Raw genomic sequence first — 24,122 nt, forward strand, 5'->3', positions numbered from 1 at the left:
TAGACATCTCTGTAGAACAATGGCAGTACTTTTCATTCATACATGGAATTCTTGCATTTCTTCTGTAGAGGAGGGACTAAGTCCTGCAAAATGGTGTTTGTTTGTTTTTATGAATGAAACCCTGAAGTAAGTCAGGTTTGGGATTATAATGTAAAATACCTTTAAGACAATATGTAAATGAGTAAGAACTGAATTCGAATCAGCATTGGTGGCTTTTTCTACCCCCAGGTATGTTGCTTCAAAGGAATACTCAAGCTTTTAATCTCCTCTGATAAGTGTTAACGATTTGGGTACTTGAGGAGCAACATTTTCTGCATTGATCAAATGAAAGTATTTCCTCAGGTGTTGACTCATTAATATTAAGGATCTCTTAGAAATTGGAAGTATAAACCAGTGACCCCTCGGATTCTATCTAGGAATCGCTACATTTAAAATGTTAAGATTGTAACTATACATAAAAAGCCCTAGCCATGCTTTTGAAAGATGGAGCTGTACAAGAAAGAGGCTTCTAAATCTTTGTAAAGCAAGCTGCAAACTGAAGATAATTTCCATAATTCATTTCTTTCTTCAATATTTTTAATCTTTAATGCTGAATCCTTTCAACTAAAACTGCACAAGCGATTAGATTCAAATACACAAATATAAAAAAAGAGTTGGTGAAAATAATTTAACTTTTAAGTAGAAATGGAAGTTTCCCATAGACATGTTCAGTATTGAAGAATAGAATTTGCTTGATTGAGGCAAATACTAATTAAGCTGTGTCCAAATAAGGCATTTTCTTTTAAAAATGGGAGCTTCCATTTGAATTTAAATCACAACCCTTATAATTGAGTGTTTCTATATTACTACTCCTAGCGCCTTCCTTTTAGGTTTGCCCAGATTTCCACTCAGTTCTTTGTAGTGGCCTCCTCTAATTGTTCTTTCTATGTCTGCAATCTCTTAATTCCCTTTCACCAGGAAATGCCTATTAAAACCTCCTCAAAAGTGAATTCCTCACATAACCCTTACACAAGGGACAATGTCCATGTATGTTTATTATTGTGTGAGCTATTCATACTACATTTTTTAATTTCACAGACTGCCCAATCTTGAAAGAAATGCAAATATTATAAAACAATATAAAGTAAAAAGTGGATATTTTATCCCACACTCAATATTTTTCATAACCACTCTTTTTCTTAATATTTGCTCTGCTTCCTTCTAGACCTTTGGCATGTGCGTGTATATGTGCACACACATTTCACATACACATTTATACAAACTTAAGCAAAAAATTTGATTACAAATAAAAAAACCCTGAATCGTTTATAACCCACAATACGTCATATTCATCTTTCTTTGTTATGATATGCAATTCTCCCATTTTATCATTACATATTGTGTATATTATGCTCTAATTAATTTTACCACTTATTGATGAACATCTAATTTGTACCTAATATTTTCTTATTATAAATAATACCGCATGCACAGGGAATTCTTGTTCCAATATAGTTACATACATCCATTACATAAAATTGTTAAGAAATGCTTCTTAGGAGTAGAAATGCAACAAAACACAATGTTCTAAACTTACGAATGGTCTCCAAAATATTTACTTCAGTAGATACTTATACCAACAATATTTGAGGATGTCCCTTTTCTGACATTTTTGCCAACACTAGATATTACTATTTACTATAGTGTCTGTATAGCTACCCTGGAATATATAAACCCAAGGGAAGGATTATGATAGACTGGGGTTCTGCAACAATGGCACTGCTGACACTTTGGACCAGATCTTGTGGGAAGACCTATCCTCTGCGTTATAGGAAGCGTAGCAGCATCTCTGGCTTCTACTCACCAGATGCCAATAGCACTGCTACCACAGCTGCCTGGACATGACAACCAAAAATGGCTCCAGTACAGCCAAACATCCCAGGGGGAATGATATCCCTGATCCTCTCCATTAGGAACCACTAGTCTAGACTTGGACATTAATCATCTTCTATAGGAGTGTGTTTGGCAGCTTTCTTTAAACAACAAAAATATTTAAAAAAAAAAAAAAGAATTAAAATCATAACTTGGGCAATGTCCTCTAGATAACCCCGCTGAAGCTATACTGGAAACACTAGCCCTTGTATATTTTACATGTTATGGATAACAACACAGACATTTTCATTACATCTTTTAATTTAATACCATCGTGTTTGTTAGATGCATCTTTTAGTGACCTCTGTGGTTCAAGGCATTTTACAATTCTAACCTTTTCTTCATATTACATATTAATAAGCATTTCAGTGCCTGTAACATTTTGTTACTTTCTTTTGTATTATTCCAACCTTCTTGGAACAATAATAGCTAGAGTTTAAAAAAGAAAAAGTGGAGTTTTAAAACAATACTTAACATAAATAATACATTTGTAGTTTTCAATGCATTCTCATACGTGGAAGTTATATTCATACCTTCTCAGATAATCTCCTTGGGATTTGTACTAACAAAGTTTCATAAAAATTGAATAACTTTATAGAAATTAGAGATCCAAAAAGAATACTGGAAAAAATATCCCTTGGGTCTCTCAAGGCCAATTAGAAAACACTGGCCAAGGTGAAGCTCATCACTGGTATTTTGTTTTATAAATATAGCTTTACAGTGAGGGATGTTACATCATGATATAGTGAAAGTGAGTTGGTAAAGCAAGGTATATTAGAATTATTATTCACTTCACATTTGTATAGTCTTTTAATCTTTACAAAACCCTTTTAACACCTCAGTTAATCCTCACAAAAAGCTTTGGTAGTACAACAAAATGTAAATAGTAATAGCATTTAGTAAGAGATAATGTGTTACTAGATTTTCACTAAATCTATTAACTATAACCTTGACTTATTTATAAATCCCTATGGGGGTTCTGCTATTTATAACTTTTTCAAGTATACCAATTCCTTGAGAACTGGTTATACTAAAGCAAATTATGTACATTCTTATGTGGGCAACAGATAAAACCTTCTACAACAGATAAAAGCTTCTACTCACTTAAAAATCCTTAAACTTGGCCAAAAGTTCAGTACTTGTTCTGATCATTCTTGTACCTCTGATCTAACTCTGAGCATAATACAATGTCCTTGCTGACATTGTTGGTTGGTCTGCAACAAAAATGAGCCCTTCTTTCAATCAGTCTTTATTAGCATTTGCAGAAATCTTATTCCACACATGAGAAAATATTTAATCTTTCCTGTAAGTATTTATTATAACCCTCCATCTCCTTCAATATTCTCTGCAAAATACAAATGACTCATTCTGAGACCATGGACTATCTGTGTGGCTGTGTCTTGATTTCTGTTTCTCATATGTAAATGTCATATCTAGTTTCAGATTTTTCCAAGAAAGGAACATTTAAAATTCCTTCTGATGAAGAAAGCATGCCTCCCAATGACATCTGATCAAAAAGAGACCCCAAGTTGTTCACTATTAGGGTGCAGCCTTTAGTCATTAGAGCTTAATTCACACTTATTTGGGTAACAGACACCATTTTGTCTGTACTTTAAATAAGTGAGAACTAAGGTTTAGCAAGCTTAGGCAATTTACTCAGGATTACCCAGCTACTGAGTGGTAGAGACAAGCTCATGTTTTCCAGATTCATGTTCTGCACCTTTTCACTACCACATGTCCTTCCCTTCTGAAGGTGGCAGATTTTTGTTAGGTCCATGAAGATCTTGTTCTCTCTTCCAGATTCTGGCAAACTGTCTTAGGGTTGAGTTGTGAAAGATCTAGCAACTACAGAGTTTCAGAAAATCATTCACAAAATTTCAGTTCTTTATTTTGCTTGTGAAGGTGTCAAAATAAATTATTTTCCATATTATTGAAAATGAGGGAAATCTTGGCCCTTATAAATATCTCTTCCCTCATTTTGTTTTGCTTTATCTAAATCTTGCCAAGAATATCCAACAACTAACCAAAATACCCTACCTAAAATCCTGACTATATCAGACTACAGATCAGTATGTGGAATACAGATAGTATAGAGATTTACTGTTTCATTAATTCATATTCATCAATCAGTAATTTCCAATGCCCTGTTTGACATCTAATTGCTCAAATTACGGGGCGCCTGGGTGGCTCAGTCAGTTAAACGTCCGACTTCGCTCAGGTCGTGATCTCGCAGTCCGTGAGTTCAAGCCCCGCGTTGGGCTCTGTGCTGACAGCTCAGAGCCTGGAGCCTGCTTCAGATTCTGTGTCTCCCTCTCTCTCTGACCCTCCCCTATTCATGCTCTGTCTCTCTCTGTCTCAAAAATTAATAAACATTAAAACAAATTTAAAAAAAAATAATTGCTCAAATTCCTTTTTCCATTTTCTGTCATTGAGAAGAAGCTAAAAGGTGAGTTTAATGCTTCACCCATTTTTAATTGTCCTCAATTTCATATTTCTAGTTAGAAGATTTATTTTTTTTAGAAAAAAAGGCTTTGGGGTTCTTTGAAAAATTATTATGATTTTACTTAACTAATATTACTCTACCAATATAGGTAGTATTAAATCAAAATAAAAGTACAAGTAGTATGAAAAGAAAAAACCTGGGAAAAAATAGGTACAACACTTTGAATATTTCAGAATAGGTCAAAACTTTATCAAGTATTAAATCCCCAGGTGAGGTTGTGCTAGAAAAACTAAGGGGATGTAAATGGAGACAGTTGCTCTCAAAAAGTGCATCAGGTTGGGGTGCCTGGGAGGCTCAATCAGTTCAGCAGTTAGGCATCCAGCTTTGGCTCAGGTGGTGAACTCGTGGTTTGTGGGTCGAGCCCCATGTTGGGCTCTGTGCTGACAGCTCAGAGCCTGGAGCTTGCTTCAGATTCTGTGTCTCCCTCTCTCTCTTCCCCTCCCCTGCTCGCACTCTATCTCTCTCTCTCTCTCTCTCTCTCTCAAAAACAAATGAACATTAAAAATTTTTTTTAAATAAAAAAAGTGTATCAGGTTGACATGTATAAACAATTCTAAGACAACACACATTAGTGTACTTGAGGTAATATTTTGGAAAGGCAAAGCTGAACATCTTTCCACCCCTTGTTTACCTCTTTCTTGGCTTTATTGCTCTTGGAGTCAAATCTAAAATCTTTAACAAAGCCTACAGTAAGGTGACCATATTCACTTACTTATCACCAAAATCTGTACCTTTTTAGGTTCACTTTTAGTGAAAGTAGGTAATGAAAAATCATTCAGATTGGGTTCATTTTATTGATGGACCCTTAAAAGAGCTCCAATCAAAAATCTATTTTCAAAAGTAATTTTTTTGACACAACAACAGTGATTTTGAATAGAGCACCGTGTGACTGACAGTGATGGCCATTTTGAAACCTTCTTCCACTACTCCCTGATGACAAAGGAGAAAGCTGTCCCTAACCACTCATGCCTGAGCCTATTTGAGCAGAAGGGGCTGTTTATGCTATATCTGGACAGAGTCTGGAGAGGGAGGTGGGATATTACTGGTTATCTTCCATGTTTGAGCACATGTGACTCACACACAGTGCCCCAAGAGACATGACAGGGTAGAAGTGGAGATTACCAAACATACTGGGCTTATCTTAATAAGATGTAAACAAAAAAACTCGGACAAATGCTAATCTGAACAGAACACTGGGCAACAGGCGTTAAAAATACCGTGCCCAGCTAACAGGGATAAAGTGAACACTTTACTTTGGGGGCACTGCATGTTCTGGCCCCTGTCAGCCACATGACCCTCCCATGGGATTTTGTGTTTTAATCACACTTCCTGCTTTACATTTTCTGAGCAGGGCTTCATACCTTCCCATCTCAGCACCTCTGCAGTAAAATGGCTCCCTGTCACTTCCCTCCCGCCATCCCTTCATCTAGGTAATTCCTGTTTGTCTTTCAGATATCAACTCAAAAAACACTTTCTGAGGAAAGTCCTTCCTGACTCATTGATCCGTAGTGTACTTTTTTGTGTTATATGACTTCACAGAAACTCACTTTTTTAAAAATTGTTTTCCTTAATTTATAATTACCCATGTATTAGTGTGAATAACTGATTAGTAATTGATTCATATGTTTCCTCCAGGAGACCATAAACTCTTTGAGAGTAAAACAGCTTTATGGATTTTCTCTCACTGTATTATCCTTGAGGTTTACCAGGTAGTTATCACTCAGGCAATAATGCTGGGTAAATAAATAAATGATGCAGCAAGCACAGTATTTAGTCAAAAATGTTCATTCCTTTCCCCCAAAAGGAAATTTAAAGAAATCATCACCACCGCAGAAATGGGATTATTTTGAGAGGACTTCTCCAAAGAGATAATACCTGAAGCATTCCTTAGAGCACATCACTTTTCCTTCATTTCTTTTCTCCTTAGAAATGACTGTTATATGTATCTGTCTGCATTGATCTCTCTATTTAGGGTATGCTTTCACTCAGAATTCTAACATTGGCATTTTATGTTTAGCTGAATAAAGTGAGGTCCTGGCCAAATCATGTGACAGATTTCAGAAGCCAACTGGTAAAAAGTATACAACATGGGTTCTTTCTGTGCCCTGGATTTCTAACATTGACATGAAGATATTGATGCCAATTCTATATACAGAGTTACTATAAGAAAAGAAATGAAATTAAAGAATAAAAGCATCCTTCAAAAGTTAAAAAAGGAAAATTTTTAATAATTTAGGAGACATTCTTATGACTTTTCCATTTTTACCTTTAAAATTGGCAATAACATCAGATACATCTTTGAATTTAATTGGGTAAGATATTTTAAATATAAGTTACAGTCAAATGATCTATATATAAGCTTATGTGTGTGTGTGTGGTGTGTGTATATAAAGTGTGTGTGTGTGTGTGTGTATTGTGTGTGTATGTGTGTGTAAACACACACTTTTTTTTTTTTTTTTACTAACCTCTATCTTCTTTTTCCACAGTAAGTATACATAAGGAAATTATTTCCTTGCCTGTATCTTAACAAGGGAGATTTCATCACCAGCTTTTCATTGTCACATTAAATGGAACTGTTATAAATGTGCTTCACATATAGTTTTTCTCATTTGCTTTTGTTCCTTTTCTAATATCTTGCTACGGCTCATAACCATCTACAGTTGAAACCAGCTACAAAAATAAGCCCATGGAATTCACTTACACCCACGGAATCACTTTATTCTTCATGTTTATACATTTCTAGTTCTCTCCACCTTTTGATTCCATTTTGAAGACAGTAAATTACTCTTTCAAACACTGAAAACAAGTTCGGCTATTGAAATATTCCTAATAGAAACATGTTAAAAATACAGAGTGTGAATTTTTTAATGTCTAAGATGATTGTATATCAAGATGGGATTTTTAGGAGTGCCTTGGGTGGCTCAGTTGGTTAAGGGTCCAACTTCGGCTCAGGTCATGATCTTGTGGTTCGTGAGTTTGAGCCCCACGTCGGGCTCTGTGCTGTCAGCTTGGAGCATGGAGACTGCTTCAGATCTGTCTCTGATCCTCCCCCGATCATGCTTTCTCTATCAAAAATAAACACTAAAAAAAAAAAAAAAAGGATTTTTAGCCATAATAAAATGGAGCAATTATTCAGCAATTACTTGAGAGGATGTGGGAAGATATTTTCCGAATGAGGCCATATGCTTCCTACTTGTGATTAAGACTGTTGTTGTGACTTACGTGCCCAAGACTGTGAATAATGAATACACATCATAAAATCCAAGGGTCTGACCTTTCTGTTAGAGGCAAAATATTGCATATACTCCAAGGTATCCACACATAAAATAAAGGAGGTACAACTTCATCATTTCTCTATGCAAAATTATTCCTTGAGGGTCATTACATTTTAATAATGTATAATATATCCCTCAGTTTCTATTGCTATATCTATTTATGGATAATAGATTTCTAATAAGATATTGTTTTGTCAAAATCTGCATGATGTGAAACAAAACAAATTTTTTAAATGTTTAATCAAATTAATGGTTGAATGCTTCTTCACATGGATCATAAAGGATAACTGAGATTTAGGTATTCCATCCTTCATCCTTTTATTCATTCAGCAAATGTTTATTGAGCATCTTTTATGTACCAGACATAGTTCTAGGCCTAGGGAATATGTCAGTGAATAAAATAGAGAAAAGTCCTTACCCTTATGGATCCTGAATTCTAGACCAGGAGTCAGCAATGGCCACAGTCCACAGTCTGTTGTTATAAATTTATTTATTTATTTTATTTTATTTTTTACTGAAACACATTCACTTGTTTGTGTATTGTCTAAGTCTGCTTTAATGGCATGGCAAAGTTCAGTGTTTGTAAGAGAAACCATATGGTCCTCAAAACTTAAGCTATTTACAACCTGTCCCTTTGCAGAAAAAAAAATTCCTGACCTCTGTTCTACACTTGAGTGATTTAAGAAAAGATAGCTATCCTCTCCCATAAAATATCCCAGAATATAATATTGGGTTCCTGAAGAATATGTTTCTTATATTTAAGTTATCTGGTAATTTTAGCTATAGATTGCCTTTTGAATTACTCCTACCTTTTCTATAAACCTTTGAAGATACCCAGATTTTTGACCTGGAAACTTCAGTTCTACCCTAGAGGAGTTTCAACAAAAAATAAGAAATTGTTTATATGAACAATAAATGTTTGACTTATTGTTGAATTATACTACATATTGTTAAAGTATTTATTTTGCTAACATTGTTTTAGGGGAAAGTCCTGAAAGTGGAAAAAGATCATCTGTTTTCTATTGAGGTCATATTGCCCAAAATAAAGACTGAAAGGTATAAGTCTGATATAAGGTGCTTTTTATAGGTCCAGTGAGACTATATCACAAAACAATTCTTATCCAAGTGTGGAGTAAATATGTTATATTTATCATTGGGCACATCAAATGTTGAGATAATTTGGAAGAACACATTTCTATATAAACATAATTTCCATTAGTGATAATAATTGATGTTCCTTGAGAATTTATATATTGAGCACTATTCTAAGTACTTTATATTATTTAACTTACTATACATAACCCTTTATGATAAATAGTAATAGTATCCATATTTTACATAGGACAAAATGAAATACAAAAAGTTAAATAAATTGACCAGTAAATAAGTATCAGAACTAAAACTCAAACCCATGAAGTGTGGCTCTGAGTCCATTTATCCTATTTATTTTGAAGTTGCTTCTGTTACTTTTTTTAAGTGTTTATTTATTTATTTTGAGGCAGAGAGCATGCAAGTGAATGTGGGGCAGAGAGAGGGAAAGAGAGAATCCCAAGCAGGTTCAACACTGTCAGCACAGAGCCCAGTGTGGGGCTTGATCCCACAAACCTTGAGATCATGATGTGAGCTGAAATCAAGGGTCCAACGCTTAACCAATTGAACCACCCAGGTGCTCCACATCTGTTGTTCTTTTCATACTGTCAAATTATATGTAAGGTAATGATCTCCAAATTTTTCAACTCAAGAGCCCATCAGTAAAATATATGTACCTTAATAAATAGTTTACATCTTGAAAAATTGTATATAGGGGCGCCTGGGTGGCTCAGTCAGTTGAGTGTCCTACTTCAGCTCAGGTCACGATCTCGCGGTCCGTGAGTTCGAGCCCCGCGTCGGGCTCTGGGCTGACGGCTCAGAGCCTGGAGCCTGCTTCCGGTTCTGTGTCTCCCTCTCTCTCTGCTCCTCCCCCGTTCATGCTCTGTCTCTCTCTCTATCTCAAAAATAAATAAACGTTAAAAAAAAAAAAAAGAAAAATTGTATATACTTAGTAGTTGCCTAATATGATCTGTCACATTATATGATATATACAATATATATTATTACACATTCTGAAAATATAAATTCAAAATTTTGAAGATAACAATGCTTCAATTTAATAATTCTCACTAAAATATTATTATATTTTTAAATGGAATATTGATTACACTTTTAATACAGCAATCCAAAAGTGTAGATCTAAGTTCAGTTTAACACTTGGTTTTAATGGTTATCAGAACTGATACTTCACCAAGAGACATTAAATCTGTACTTTTGTGTGAATGTATAGCCAATAGATCACACTGAGTGCTCTGTTCTAACATTCATTTCTTCACATCTTCAGTAATGCTTTCTAATTGCACTTTGAAATAATATTACTAAAAGGAATGTGTATTTAAATGTATAAATGAATGCATTTAAGTTTGTGCCATATTATTTTCCAGATATTATTTCAATTAACGTACCTCATCATGGAGAGCAAAGCTGTTTTCCAATGGTGCATGACTTTTTAAAACTCGAAGTAGAAAACATTAAGAAACTGCTAAACATGTATTATTGACTTTAGAGAAATTATGTGTTGAATTGATTATTACTTTAAATATGATTGAAAATTGTGGATCTAAATGCATATTTCAAATAGCCCTCTTAATAATTTGAGTTTTTAAATGACATTTTATCAAATCTGAGTAGAACTTTATGTATTTTAATTTGGTTGACTTACATGGACTTAGAGCTTGGATAGCAACTTACCATATAAGTAGAAAAATAGTTCTGTCATTGTCCCATGTGTATATTTTTTAAAGATTTTTTTTTCTTTTTCTTCTTTTTTCCAACTTTTTTTTTTTTTTTTAATTTATTTATTTTTGGGACAGAGAGAGACAGAGCATGAACGGGGGAGGGGCAGAGAGAGAGGGAGACACAGAATCGGAAACAGGCTCCAGGCTCCGAGCCATCGGCCCAGAGCCCGACACCAGGCTCGAGCCCACGGACTGCGAGATCGTGACCTGGCTGAAGTCGGTCGCTTAACCGACTGCGCCACCCAGGCGCCCCATATCAGGATTAATTTTAACCTATAGTATACTTGGAGACACTTTAGGTCCTAATTTTTTACTTTGTTCGTGTTACTTTGTTAAAACTACATAACTACATAACAACAGGGGCAAACCTCTCTACCTTTAGGAACAAACACTCATCTTGCTGAATGGTTTGAGAGCATGAGTGTCATATATATTTTAAATAGTAAATCCTGGGGAGCCTAAGTGGCTCAGTCGGTTAAACGTCTGACTTCGGCTCAAGTCACGATCTCACGGTTCGTGGGGTAGGGCTCTGTGCTGACAGCTCAGAGCCTGGAGCCTGCTTCAGATTCCCTGTCTCTCTCTCTGCCCCTCCCCTACTCTCTCTTTCAAAAATAATAAATAAACATTAAAAAATAATAATAATAAACCTTTATATTCCTTGGAAAAGTATCAACGGCAATTCTAATGTGTTTCTCCTATGTCCCAGTAGATTATTTTAAGGCATTCTACTTGACCACCAACATGGACCACATTTGAAGACTATCACATTCCTAGATTCTTTGATCACAGAGAACAGTGAAGACAGGCGTCTCCACTAGGGGATCACTGGCATAACGCACTAAATCCTACTCATGTTTACAAGACCTTCACCACTGATGTCTTGACTAAGTTCAATGAACACTAATGCCAGACAGCTGACCATGTCACTACTCATTACTGTTTCACTCTTCTACTTTTGACCATTTTTAAAATTAAGTAACTATTAGCAGTTAATATAATAAATGTTTAAACATTTAAGTTTGTGAAATTTTCAATGCCAATTTAATTTTTCTTTACTGGCCCTTCATCTGTGGTTTGGTAGTTTTGTAAAGAGCTTAAGGCCATTATCTTCCCTACCCTGTCTACTAGGTACGAATCTTTGCCCTGGTACTTCCTACTTGTGTCACCTTGGGCACATTATTTAACCTCTCTGTGCCTCTGTTGCCCTAATTGTGAAATAAATGTAATGATAGTGATAATATTAAGAATATTAAGAATTACCCCCATAAAAGTTGGAGTGAGGGTGAAATGAATTAAAAATAACACTAACAATAATGTCTAGCACACAGATATGCTCATAAATATTGTTTTTGTTATGGACCCAAGTTTCAATGTTACAGCAATTTATAACTACCTGCAAAATGCTTTTTATCCCAGAACAACTGTTCACCCAATTGTAAATCCCAGCAGCGCATGCTTGATGGGAGAGCATTGCTATCTTCTAAAGAATGAACCTCAGGGTATTTATACCATGAATACTGTTAATATCTCAGATGTTCTGTGAAGGATACTCTCCTCTTATAATACTTAGAACCTGTTTAAAAATATTTAGTATGTTTTCAGATTGCTTCAACTGTTTCAAATACTGTACCATCATAATTTCTGTGAGTTTTCACCAAATTTGAATTTTTTTAATGTTTATTTATTTTTGAGAGAGAGAGAGAGAGAGAGAGAGAGAACAAGCAGGGGAGGGGCAGAGGGAGAGAGAGGAAGACATAGAATCTGAAGCGGGATCCAGGCTCTGAGCTGTCAGCACAGAGCCTAACGCGGGGCTCAAACTCATGAACCGCAAGATCATGACCTAGGCCGAAGTCAGACGCATAACCGACTGAGCCACCCAGGCGCCCCAAGTTTTCACTAAATTTGTACTAATGCAATTTTACATCTAAGCTTTAGAAAATTTATTTCTAGCCATTATTTCCTTAACACAAGTTTGTTAACAGGTGCTGGCCTAATCCATCACTTCTCAGCATAACTGTCACCGTGCACATCAAGGGATTTCTAATGGGAAGTTCTGCCTGGCCAGGATGTGTTCTTTACTGGGCTCAAACCTTTTGTATGTGCTTTCGTCCACTGTATACTATATATTTTATCAGTCTCCGCACATACACACATGTTCTGGTTCCACAACAATTGCAGCATCTGAAAATTTACCCCCTCTTCCTTTGAGATCTCTTTTCAAGCTGTCATATGTGGAGAGGGTGATGTCCTTGGGGGTTTCTACTAAGAAGCTAGTGTCATCAGGTTACAAAAAAGATCAGATGTGAAAATAATTTTAAAGCTATGGAGTTGTGGTGGCCGTACAAAACACAGGGTGCCCAATTAATTGGAATTTCAGATGAACAACAAATTATTTTTTAAGCATGCCCCAAATATTGTATGGGAGATACTTATACTAAAAAAGTTCTTGTCATCTAACTGCAATTCAAATTTAACAGGCATCTTGTCCTTTTATTTACTAATGAGACAACCCTATGAGAAGGGCTTATCAAAGTGTGTGTTATACAGAAGAAAATGTGACAGGGGCTTGAAGGTATAAACTGTATTTCTGACTTACTGAAAAGGAAGTTGTGTACTAGTTATAATTTGTGTTGATCTTCTAAGAAACATAGAAACAGAATCCACAAATAGGTTTTTGTATAATTGATTATTCACCACATATCTAGAACATCAATAATAAATACGAGTTATTGATAAGTTCGTATTTTTTTAAACTGGATTTTAAATTTTTATTTAAAATATAGGAAACACAGTATTTCTAGGGTATTTCATATATATATATATATGTACTTTATATTTTATATTTACATGTCTTTTACCTTGCATAGATTTCTGTTGCTGTCAAAACAAATTACCACAAATTTGGTGGCAAAACAACAAATCTACTGTTTCACAGTTCTGGAGGTCAAAAGTCTGGGTACAGCATGGCTCAGCTGTTTCTTCTTCTGAGAGTCCCTCTCGGGCTAAAATTAAGGCCTCAGCCATTCTAGAGGCTCTGGGGGAAGAATTTGTTTCCACGCTTCTTCAGGTTGTTGGCCATTTTCAGTTTCATGCAATTGATTTCCTTGCTGGCTGTCGGACAGAGGTCAGTCTCAATTTGTAGGGGCCTCCCACATTTCCTGACTGACGACCTCCTTTGTCTTCAGTTCTCTCTGACCTCCACTTCTGCCTCCTCTCTCCCACCTCTCTTCCGTAGCACCTCGCTGCTAAATCCCTCCTGCCTTTCTCTTTCATTTCTAAGGACTCACGTGCTTACATTGGAACCAACAGGATAATTCAGGATAACTTAAAGCCCATAACTTTATTCTATCTGCACAATCCTTTCTGCTGTATTCACAGGTTCCGGACATTAGCTGTGCCAATTTTCTCAGAAGAGGGGTACATTTTTTGCTTACCACATATTCTAATTTTTTCTGATACTCTGTAATTAGCATAGTAAGTAAGTAAGGGGTGATTCCAATTAAGGAATAAAATCTGAATGAAGACAAAACTCTGACTACCTGATTCCAGTGTAGCTAGTAAATTTTTTTTTAGGTAAGAGATGATATCTTCTCATTTTAAAGCTTCAACTGCAAACTACTGAGCCATCTCAGCAGTGATCTAGGGACTGAAAATGAGTCATTGTTTTTTGTGAGTTTTGTTTTTGCTTTTAGTGCCCTCTCAGTAGGCTAGTAGAAACCCACCCTTTGTCCATGGCAGAAGCAGATTAACTAGGCCAGTTAATTTAAAGGTAATAAAACTATTTGAAAGGACATAGCAGTTGTAATCATGACACATTCTTAAATGAACCAGATTCCATTTGATGTATATGAAAAATTAAAGCATAGGTCTAAAAGTGCTGTAAGAGAAATTTTCTCATTCTTTTTGGTGAGATCTGACATCAGCATATAGATGGCTTCATCAATTATTGAGAAAAAGACTAAGAAAAGAAAAATGACTGATTGGGATGCTTCATTTTGATGTCTGAATTTGAAGCCCTTGGGTTGAATGTACCTGTAGGTTTAAATCTTTCAGAATTAGCTCATGCTCTCTCCCCAGCTTATCTATGTAAATTTTTTGTTTAAAAAAAAATAAGGTACTTAAACATTTTTAATGCACTCCATCAAACATCAGAGCGTGTGTGCCGGGCTTTGAAGCCACTGCGCGTATTAACAAAGGTAAGAAATAGACCTCCGTATAGATAAATATTCCTTAAGATGAAGCTAGGGGAATGACTTTAAATTTAAAATACTGCTTTCTCTCAAGGGTTAAGTTTTCATGATTTTGAGTGATTTTTTTTTCGCAGCTATTTTCATTCTCTCTATATTCTCAAGTGCGGCAATGAATTTCAGAGTTCTTGTTTGCCACCTAACGTGCTTGTCTTGCTTATTATTCCCAGAAAAGTATTAAGGACTCCTAATTGACAAGCTAAAACTGTTTTTTTTTTTTTAATTGAAACAAAAAGGATAATGAATGACTCTGTTCAATTGTAGGTCATTAATTAGCCCCTGTGCTTTCATGGAACTCATATTTAGTGATAAATAAAAAGGGAACCACAGCTGATAAAATCAGCACACATTGGTAAACATTAATGATCAAGAGTGTGAATCATTTGAAAGGCACCATTTTCTTAATTAAGGTTCATATTAATGATGTTCCTTGTATTTTAGAGAATCGCTCAAGTATTCAAGTCCGTTATCATGGAGCCAGAATTGCCCATAAACACAGTGCTAGTAGTACCTTTCCAATTATTTAACCTAAAATGCAGTTATTTATCTAGCCTCAAAGTCGTTACTTCTGGAATAATTGCAAACCATTCCTCATGATCAGAAATAACTTTTAATTCTATATAATCTTGGTTTTGGCTTTTGTTTTTATCTTCTCAGACTATTTGTACTTATTTCATAAAACATTCCCTCCTGAAAATATTTTTCCTTGCCATGTAGAATGCAGAATTTCAACTTAATTTCCACCTCTAAGTAAATAAAGTCATGTGCCTTTGGGTGACACTGATTCTTTAGTTATGGTTTTTTCACTCTATTTAAACATGGATCTAAAGTAGCTTATATATTTATGGATTAAGAGAGAATGCAGGCAGTGTAAAAGCAGCAAATGTAAGTTTTTCGTTACCCCAAATTTGCTGAATATTATAATATGATGGTGGATTTGTCTCTGAGTTTTGTTAAGGAAAAAAACTATTCTTATATTTGGTAAGGAAGACTTTTTCAGGACTACTGTGATAGGTGTCAAAACTATTGCAGTAGGGGAGAGAGAGTCAGCTCAATTCTGAATACAAGAAATATAGCTGGAGATTTATAGCCAAGGATCAGGTTGTGTGTTGGGGAAAGGAGATGCGTGGGAAATTACTAAGAGCAGATAGCAAGGGTAGGGAGAATTCTTGCTAAATTTACTTAACAGGACTCTTGCTAAAAGGCAGGCCAGTGTGATCAGATACCAAGGTTGGGGGTGGTGAGGAATTTAATTAGATATTGAGAGTGACCAGATATCAAGGGAGGTAGGATTCTCTCTAGGCTGATTTAGCAGGATTCTTGATAAAACTGAACTCTACAAAGATGGACACTGAAGCCAAATGCTGAGGCCTAGTTGAGAAGAGAGCTCAGAGGAGGCTCACTGAAGTTTGGTCAAGAATTTCGTCAGTGTTCTAATGACTAAGGCAAGGGAAGAACGTGTTTGCATACAGAATTTTCATTGTCCAGAACAGTAGAGAATACTGTCACGGTTTACACTGCCATCGAATTGAACTCAAGCCTGATTTTATCATTTGGGTTTCAGTTTTCAATAAACATACACTGGGAGGCAGTATGTAACAAGGTGGCATTTAAACAGGAGTGGTGAAGGAATTTGCCCTGGCAATTCCTGAAAGCCCGGCAAATACAACCACCCTAGGGCACGCTGGTGGGCTGGAGGAAGGACAGAGAATCCAATGTGAATGTAGTGACGAGATCAAAGGATAGAGATGTAGGACGTGAGAGAAGAAGTATAGTGAGACAAATCTAGAGGCCATTGTGAACTCCTTAGATCTAACTCTGAGTGAGATGAGAAGCCATCAGAAGGTTCTAAATAGAGACATGGTCTGACTTACATTTTAAAGGGATCAGTCTGACTGCTGTAATGTGAGAATAGAAGGCGAAGACAGAAGCTGGGAGACCAATCAGGGGGCTTTTGCAATAGTCCAGATGAGACACAGTGTGGCCTCTCCCAGGAGAGGCACTGCAAAGACAGTAAGTGGTAGTCATATTCTGAATATGCTGTAAAGGTAGAGGAGAAGGGTTTGCTCATGAAGAAGCCTGATCTTCTAGAAGGATGAGGTAACTTTTTTTTTTTTTTCTGAGGTGAGGAGATTGAAGCAAAACTAGGTTCTTTGGGGGAAGAAAGGCAGCTTGGTTTTTGACATGTTCAACTCCTGATGCCACTAGACCTACTGAAGCAGTTGGGTAGGATGTTAAGGATAATATTTTGAGGGGCACCTGGGTGGCTCAGTGAGTCAAGCATCCAACTCTTGATCTCGGCTCAGGTCATGATCTCACTAACCGTGAGACAGAGCCCCACGTCAGGCTCTGACAGCACAGAGCCTGCTTGGGATTCTCTCCCTCTCTCTCTCTCTCTGCCTCTTGCCCCACTCACACTCTGTCTCCTTCAAAATAAATAAACATTAACAAAAAAAGGATAATATTTTGAGCCATTGGGTCTGATAACCCAAGGAAATGAGTATGTATAGATAGATCTGATGACTGAGACACTGAGTAATCTCTTATTTTCTCTGCGTTGCCTCCTTTGGCTTCACTGGTCATTCAAGATTGGCTTAGAAATCGTATGTTAGTGTGCCATTACCTGTGTTCTTTTACACTACTATGCAAACAGTCACTGGGCACTTACTGAATAGTGTTGTACCTATCAATTGACTGGTCATCTCTTCCATTATACTGTAAGTTTCTTACGGAAAAGGCTTAAAAGTGTTCTTTTAAGGGAAGTGGAAGAATAAATTAAAATCCTTTGCATTTAACATAAAATCTAAGTAATATTCAGCCTTGTCTACTTCACTCACCTCTTTTCATACTACCCTTCCCTTTATTTACTACACCCCAGTCCCCTTTGCTAATTCCTTCAGCGTATACCATATCCTCAACTCTCTCAAGCCTCATGGGTTCTTTGATCTGCTAATGTATTATAACTTATTAAGTCTTGGTTTAAATACTAAATCCTAAGAGAAGTACTTTCTGAACCTTTATCTTAATCCACCCTCGTTTTGTCTCTCCTAATAACCCACATTTGTCACTTGATAGCATTTATCACAGTTTGTAGATTTATAAGTATTTATGTGATAATTTACTATAGAATTGTCTTAATACATTTATGAAAACAAAGGACAATGTCTGTTTTGTTCATTAATATACCCACCTCTCACCACTATCCCAGAGACTTGAGCCCTTTATAAAATGTTTAGAATACATGTAAAAAGCTTCATATATTTGAATTAGTACCAATGAATGTGGATAATATAATCAACATGTTTGTGATTTTATTCATTACGTAAAACTGTAACACCATTTGATAAATATATTTTAATCTGTGTTCTCTTATAATTGGGAAAGTATAAAATTATGGAATAGGAATTAGTCTCCTGCTTGTCCAGCAACACCTGGTTTTTATAAGTATGTAAACATTCTCCCTATTGGACACAAAAATGTACTTTCCAGAACTGGATCACCCATAGGGAATAAGTTTACATACTTATAAAATGATGTGGAACAACATTTCAAATATATACGTATTTCTGAGAAGACATAGCAGTATGAGCAACTATTTTTCAAGCCTGTTTTATTGAAAACAGTTTAAGAAACTTTAGTTAATATTATAAATTAGTCACATGGAAAATGTATGCAACTAGAAAACAATTTTTTTGTTAAAGCTATCTCACAACTCTTTGCTGAGATGACATATTCAATATAAATACTTCATAAAAATTCTTCGAAAATACTCAAACCAACAGTGGTTTGACATATACTATTTATACTAGCCAAATTATAATACTTTTTATTATTTAAAAACATATGCATATAATTATAGTATTAAATACAGTTGTTTCCAAATTTACTTAAAGAAGCTATAGCTATAAAACCCTAGAAAATATGATGCATCCCTCCTTCATAAGTATAGTCTCCTTACAAACTTAAATATTATTAAATTATCATTTCAGTTAGTTATTTGAGCTAAGATAGGGTGAAACTATCAATTCAATCAATTTTAATATGCTTTCTCTCCCCCTCTACAGTTGCTGAATTCTTTTCTTTCTATCAAAGAATTATTGTACTTGGAATTAATTAATCATATAATTAGAAGTAATAGACATTTGGAAGCAGAAAGAACAGAATAGACCCTCATCCCTCTAAGATTTTCTCTCAAGGACTTCTCCATGGAGAAGTGACTATATGAAATTATCTGACCCATTATTTCATACTGCTATTTATAATAGTAATTAGTAAATTTTGAGAAGTTATACAAAACTTCTTAGAATATAGGGGAAAAAAGCCAATTTTTTCCATAGCTATAAGCTCTTGAAATACTAGTATAAGAATTAGATTAAAATACTGCATTTTGCTATTTTTACAAAATGGCTTTTGAAAAAATGTTTGGATTAATAAAATATATTCAATAAATGATTAATCTACAAATTATTTTTATAATATTTAATATTTTTAATTGTTAGAATTCTCATATTAAAGTGGACATACACTAAAAAGTACCCTTAATTTAGTCTTCTGGGACCACAAATATGACCTAAAGGTTTCCAAAAATACGGGAAAGAGGAAACTTTTCATAAGCAGTCACTTTAAAAGGAGTAAAAATTGTGTGTATTCCTTGTAGCCCATAATAAGAAATATAAATAATAGAATGATAAATGTTTATTAATAAAATACATATGCCTTCAGAAACATTTCTTTCATTGATTGATATTTTGAAAGATTCTGAGGTTAAATCTAAGGGAAGGAAATTTCAGCATAAATATTAGGCGACATTGCTAGATGAACCATACAAAAGAAAGTACATTCAAACATTTTCTAGGTATTTGAAGGTGTTTTGTTGGGTTTTCTAATCCCTCTGATATCTTTTTCCAGTTTAAATTTTTAAAAGCTGACAGAATTATCACTAACACTTCTCATCGAAGAAACAGCACACAATTGAATGAAGAAAAATTTGATTTCTCAAATGTTCACAAAGTTTTTCAAACCAAAATTTTACTTAATGTGCATATTAATCTTATTATTGGCAGCAGCTGATAATCATCAATCTGTAGATGTGATCATACATCTGAAGAAGTTTCTTGAACATGTTGTTTTTAATACAGTCTGGCAAATTGTATTACCATTTGTACCAACAATTTTCAGTGATATTATAAAGATCAACCCCAGATCTGTTTCTACCAGAGGGTTTGTACTTTGTAATATACATAAAAGTTCTAAGATTTTCTAGTTTCCATCTTATTTGAAATCTTTACTATTTATTTATTCCTTTTATATGTATCTAATTTACTATGAAAATGGTCTTTTCTTTGAAATTCATTTATTTTCTCAGGTTAATCTCTTGGCTTTTGGATTTATCATATACAAAGTTTTTCGTCACACTGCAGGGTTGAAACCAGAAGTTAGTTGCTATGAGAACATAAGGTAAATGTCTCTTTCACTCTATTTCTTTAGTAGTTAAAAGATTGAGTACCTTAAGGCACAAATAACTCTTGGAAAGGCTATTTTTTAATTTTTTTTATAACTTTCTTCTGCCATATTAAAAAAACTTATTGTCAAATAGCATTTTAAATATGTTTAATAAGACTATAATCACCACAGATTAAATGGTAAGTAAAGCCATCTTTTCTAACATAATCCCCTTTGAAAGAAAAGATGATGGCTGTGTTTTAAGGCAAAAATTGGCCTTAGCGATTTTCTTTGGAAAACATTCCTCAGAGCTTAGTAACTGTGTTTCTTTCTTGTGACTCCTACTTTGCATGCTGCCATGATTTTTCCTTCAACCCTCTCTTTAAAACTGATTTATTGAGACCTCGAAAATGGTTTGTTCAGGAAAAACTGAAGTGTACTATAGGGAACATTAGAAACGACTAACGTTTGTGTTGCTTGGAAACACTCCTGTAGTTTCAATACCTTACACAAGATTTATAGTTAGGATTTAGCAAACGTTTGATCGATTACTTTCTTTTACTCCTCTCCATTCATAGCTTCATGTAGTGTGCTGGTTTTAATAAAGTTGAAAATGACTCATTTTCTGAGGTATACTGCTAAAACATCTTCTGCAGGAGAGAATGATTGGACAAAGAATGAATAAGAAAATAATCATTAGTTGCCTCATTTTCAAAGCAATGTCCTCAGTGAGCAGGATTGAATGTTGTTTTACCAGAAGTCATAGGCAGTAAGTTGAAAATATGTAAGAGTATGTGCATGTATTTTTTTTTAATTTTTAAGAAAGCGGTATTCTGACATGAATTTATTTTGAGAAAACTGTATTGTAACAGCAGAAAAAAGAATCTAGTTTTATATCTTATGCTTTCTTCTTTACTAAACCTGAAAGGAAAGCAGAACCTTCCTTTGATGTCATGCACATGTACTCACCCAAGTCCACCCGGTATACTTTGCAAGGTTTCTTAGGGAAAATGCTCCCTAACAGATAGATGTCTTACCTTCAGGAATTATTACAACATTTGATTTGAAATCAAAGCACATATGCTGCAGTATACTAGATAAAAATATTTTAAGATTAAGGGAGTTCCAGGACGCTTGGGTGGCTCTCTCGGTTAAGTGGCCAACTTCAGCTCAGGTCATGATCTCACAGTTCTTGAGTTCGAGCCCCGCCTCGGGCTCTGTGCTGACAGCTCAGAGCCTGGAGCCTGCTACACATTCTGTGTCTTTCTCTCTCTCTGCCCCTCCCCTTCTCTTTCTCTCTCTCTCTCTAAAGTAAGTAAACTTTAAAAAAAAAATTTTTTTAAAGATTAAGGAAATTCCTTGAAAAATACCATATTTTAATAGCGTTGCCTTCATTTTGGAAGTGCATCCCTGTCATGGTGCAGTAACATACCCTAAAGGCTGTCCCACGTAACCAGCATGATGTATCAGTTTCAAAATCCTTATTGGTCTTTGCAGAAGATTTCTTAATTGTACCGAAAAGCCATTTCCCACATAATTTGAGGAGTTTAGGGATGTGTTGAGTCTATGTCATTTTCTTAACCGAAACATTTCAAATGTGTTACAGGTCTTGTGCCAGAGGAGCCCTTGCTCTCCTGTTCCTTCTCGGCACCACCTGGATCTTCGGGGTTCTCCATGTCGTGCACGCATCAGTGGTAACAGCTTACCTCTTCACCGTCAGCAATGCTTTCCAGGGGATGTTCATCTTCTTATTCCTGTGTGTCTTATCTAGAAAAGTAAGCCATTTCTTTTATTATAATTGCGGTCAACCCTATAGCATATTCATGTAGCATCGGCTACCAAATTGATAAAAATTCTTATTCTCATGGATTTGTGCTGTCTTTATTGCCTAATGCAGTCCATTTTAGTATCAAAATAATTGGAACATCTATCTGTTCGTACGGAAATATGCTTTAAAAAAACTTGCTCTTAGGAATGTAAACATAGCTTATATTAATTTAAGCATATTCTGACAGATAATGAGAAAATCATACTTTAGAAAACGAAATATAACAATTTAATGTGATTTGAAAATAATTTGATGTGACCATTGCAATTATGTTTAACATTTCTTTTTTTTTCTTCTTTTTAGATCCAAGAAGAATATTATAGATTGTTCAAAAATGTCCCTTGTTGTTTTGGATGTTTAAGGTAAAAATAGAGAACTATGGATAATTTTTGCTCTACATAAGAAAACCAAGCTGTGGATGGCCAATGTATAAAAATGACTTGAATCAATGATCTAATTATTAATTACTAGATAAGTATTTTAAATCCATTTTTCTGTTTACAGTGTAGAAACTGTAGATAAGATACCATAATTATGTACCATATAGCTATAGTTTGCTTTCCCACATGACATAGTTAGTTATGTCAAAATAGTATTGCAAATATTTGAAAAGTAATTGGTTTCTCAGGAGTGATATCACTGCGCCCAAGGAAAGACTTTCTTTCTAACACAAGAAATATATGAATGTCCTGAAGGAAACCACTGGATTGATATTTTTGTGACTCATGTTGCCTTTGAAACTAGTCCCCTATCACCTTAGTAATGAGCTCTGTTACAGAAAGTGGAATATGAGAGAATGAAGGGGCAGAATGTAAAGCAGTAAAAGGGAAATGGCTATTATAACAATGAGATGTATTTTGAGTAAACTTGTTTTTTTGTAAACTAAATGAGAAATTATAGATGAAATAATTGAATAAACACTTCTTACCATTGCACGATTTTTTCTGAACTTAAATTTAGACTAAAACTACTTAGACCTTTTCTATATTTATTTTCTTTCCTAATATTCGAAAAAACCCCACAAAACTTTACAAATGAAAAGGCAGGCAATTATGTTCTGGTTTTTGGGTTAACATCATAAGGAGGTATGTGCTGTTTCCATACTAATTTCATAGATTATAACTTCAAATCTTTAATCAGAAATACATAAATGTGTCAAACTATAATATTTTTCATGGCTGTAAATGTAAAAATAGTGTATATAAAAATTGAAGTATTCTCTTCTATAACCTTTCAGTGTAGTGAATAATATTGGATCTCATTAGGCTAGTATATTTGAGTTCTTTATTTCTTTTAATTTTGGAAATATTATAGTTCACGTGACAATATTCCCTTTTAACTTACTATTTTTAAAAGGGCATTGTAAATATGAAAGTATTCAGAAAGTGAATTGCCATTTTTTTCTGTTCAGAAAAGTACACATTTAAAAATGTTATTTATAACAAAGGAATCACTGAGAACTGTAGAAATGTTCACAGTGGATATATTTTCTGACAGTTTTCTACTATCTATTAAAGCATATCTGCTTAAATGTATGGTTTCTATCTATCCTCAAATCTTCTCATTAAAATGTGGAAGCAGGGATTTTATTTCAAAAATATGTAATTGTCTGCACCTGCCTGTAGAAGTATGCCAACACACTAAATGTTGTGATTTTAATTTCTCCAGCTTTTAAAATGAAGTCTGTCAAAACTTGCTCTAACAAATAAAATGTTATCTAAATGAATACAGCTACTGTTTGCTGAGTCATTTTCTCAAGAAAGATGAGCTACCTGCCAATATGTCCCTACACATTTTTAGAGAATCCATGATAAATTTTCATTATATCTTCTGATCTCTTATATGCTAAGCCTGTGACCTATTATTACCATTGTCATTATAGAACAGGGTTATAAGCATGTGATATTGAAAAACTAATCTGTTCAATCGATACATACGAATGATGTATGGCAGGCAGAATAATAGCTCTCCCAATACTCTCACACCCTAATCTTCAGAATCTGTGGCCACTATGTTAGGTTACATGGAGAGAAGAATTAAGATCGCTAATCAGCTGACCTTGACATGGGGACATCATCCTGGATTATC

At 34.8% G+C, this 24,122-nt stretch overlaps 1 protein-coding gene across 3 annotated transcripts in view; it reads left to right on the forward strand.

The window, feature by feature from the left end:
* ADGRL4 (adhesion G protein-coupled receptor L4) overlaps positions 1 to 23,764 on the forward strand; it is a 110,316-nt gene extending 86,552 nt beyond the window's left edge. For 2 of the 3 annotated variants that reach the window (XM_060625296.3, XM_060625297.3), the window contains 3 exons: positions 20,130 to 20,221; positions 21,813 to 21,981; positions 22,338 to 23,764. In XM_060625296.3, coding sequence (XP_060481279.1) covers positions 20,130 to 20,221; positions 21,813 to 21,981; positions 22,338 to 22,400 — 324 coding nt within the window. In that variant the 3' untranslated portion in view covers positions 22,401 to 23,764. The remainder of the gene's footprint in view (positions 1 to 20,129; positions 20,222 to 21,812; positions 21,982 to 22,337) is intronic. The other variant, XM_060625298.3, reaches the window with a different exon arrangement.
* Positions 23,765 to 24,122: the final 358 nt, after the last annotated feature.

This window comes from Panthera onca, chromosome C1 (genome assembly GCF_046562875.1).
Source record: "Panthera onca isolate mPanOnc1 chromosome C1, mPanOnc1 haplotype 2, whole genome shotgun sequence".
NCBI classification, from domain to species: domain Eukaryota; kingdom Metazoa; phylum Chordata; class Mammalia; order Carnivora; family Felidae; genus Panthera; species Panthera onca.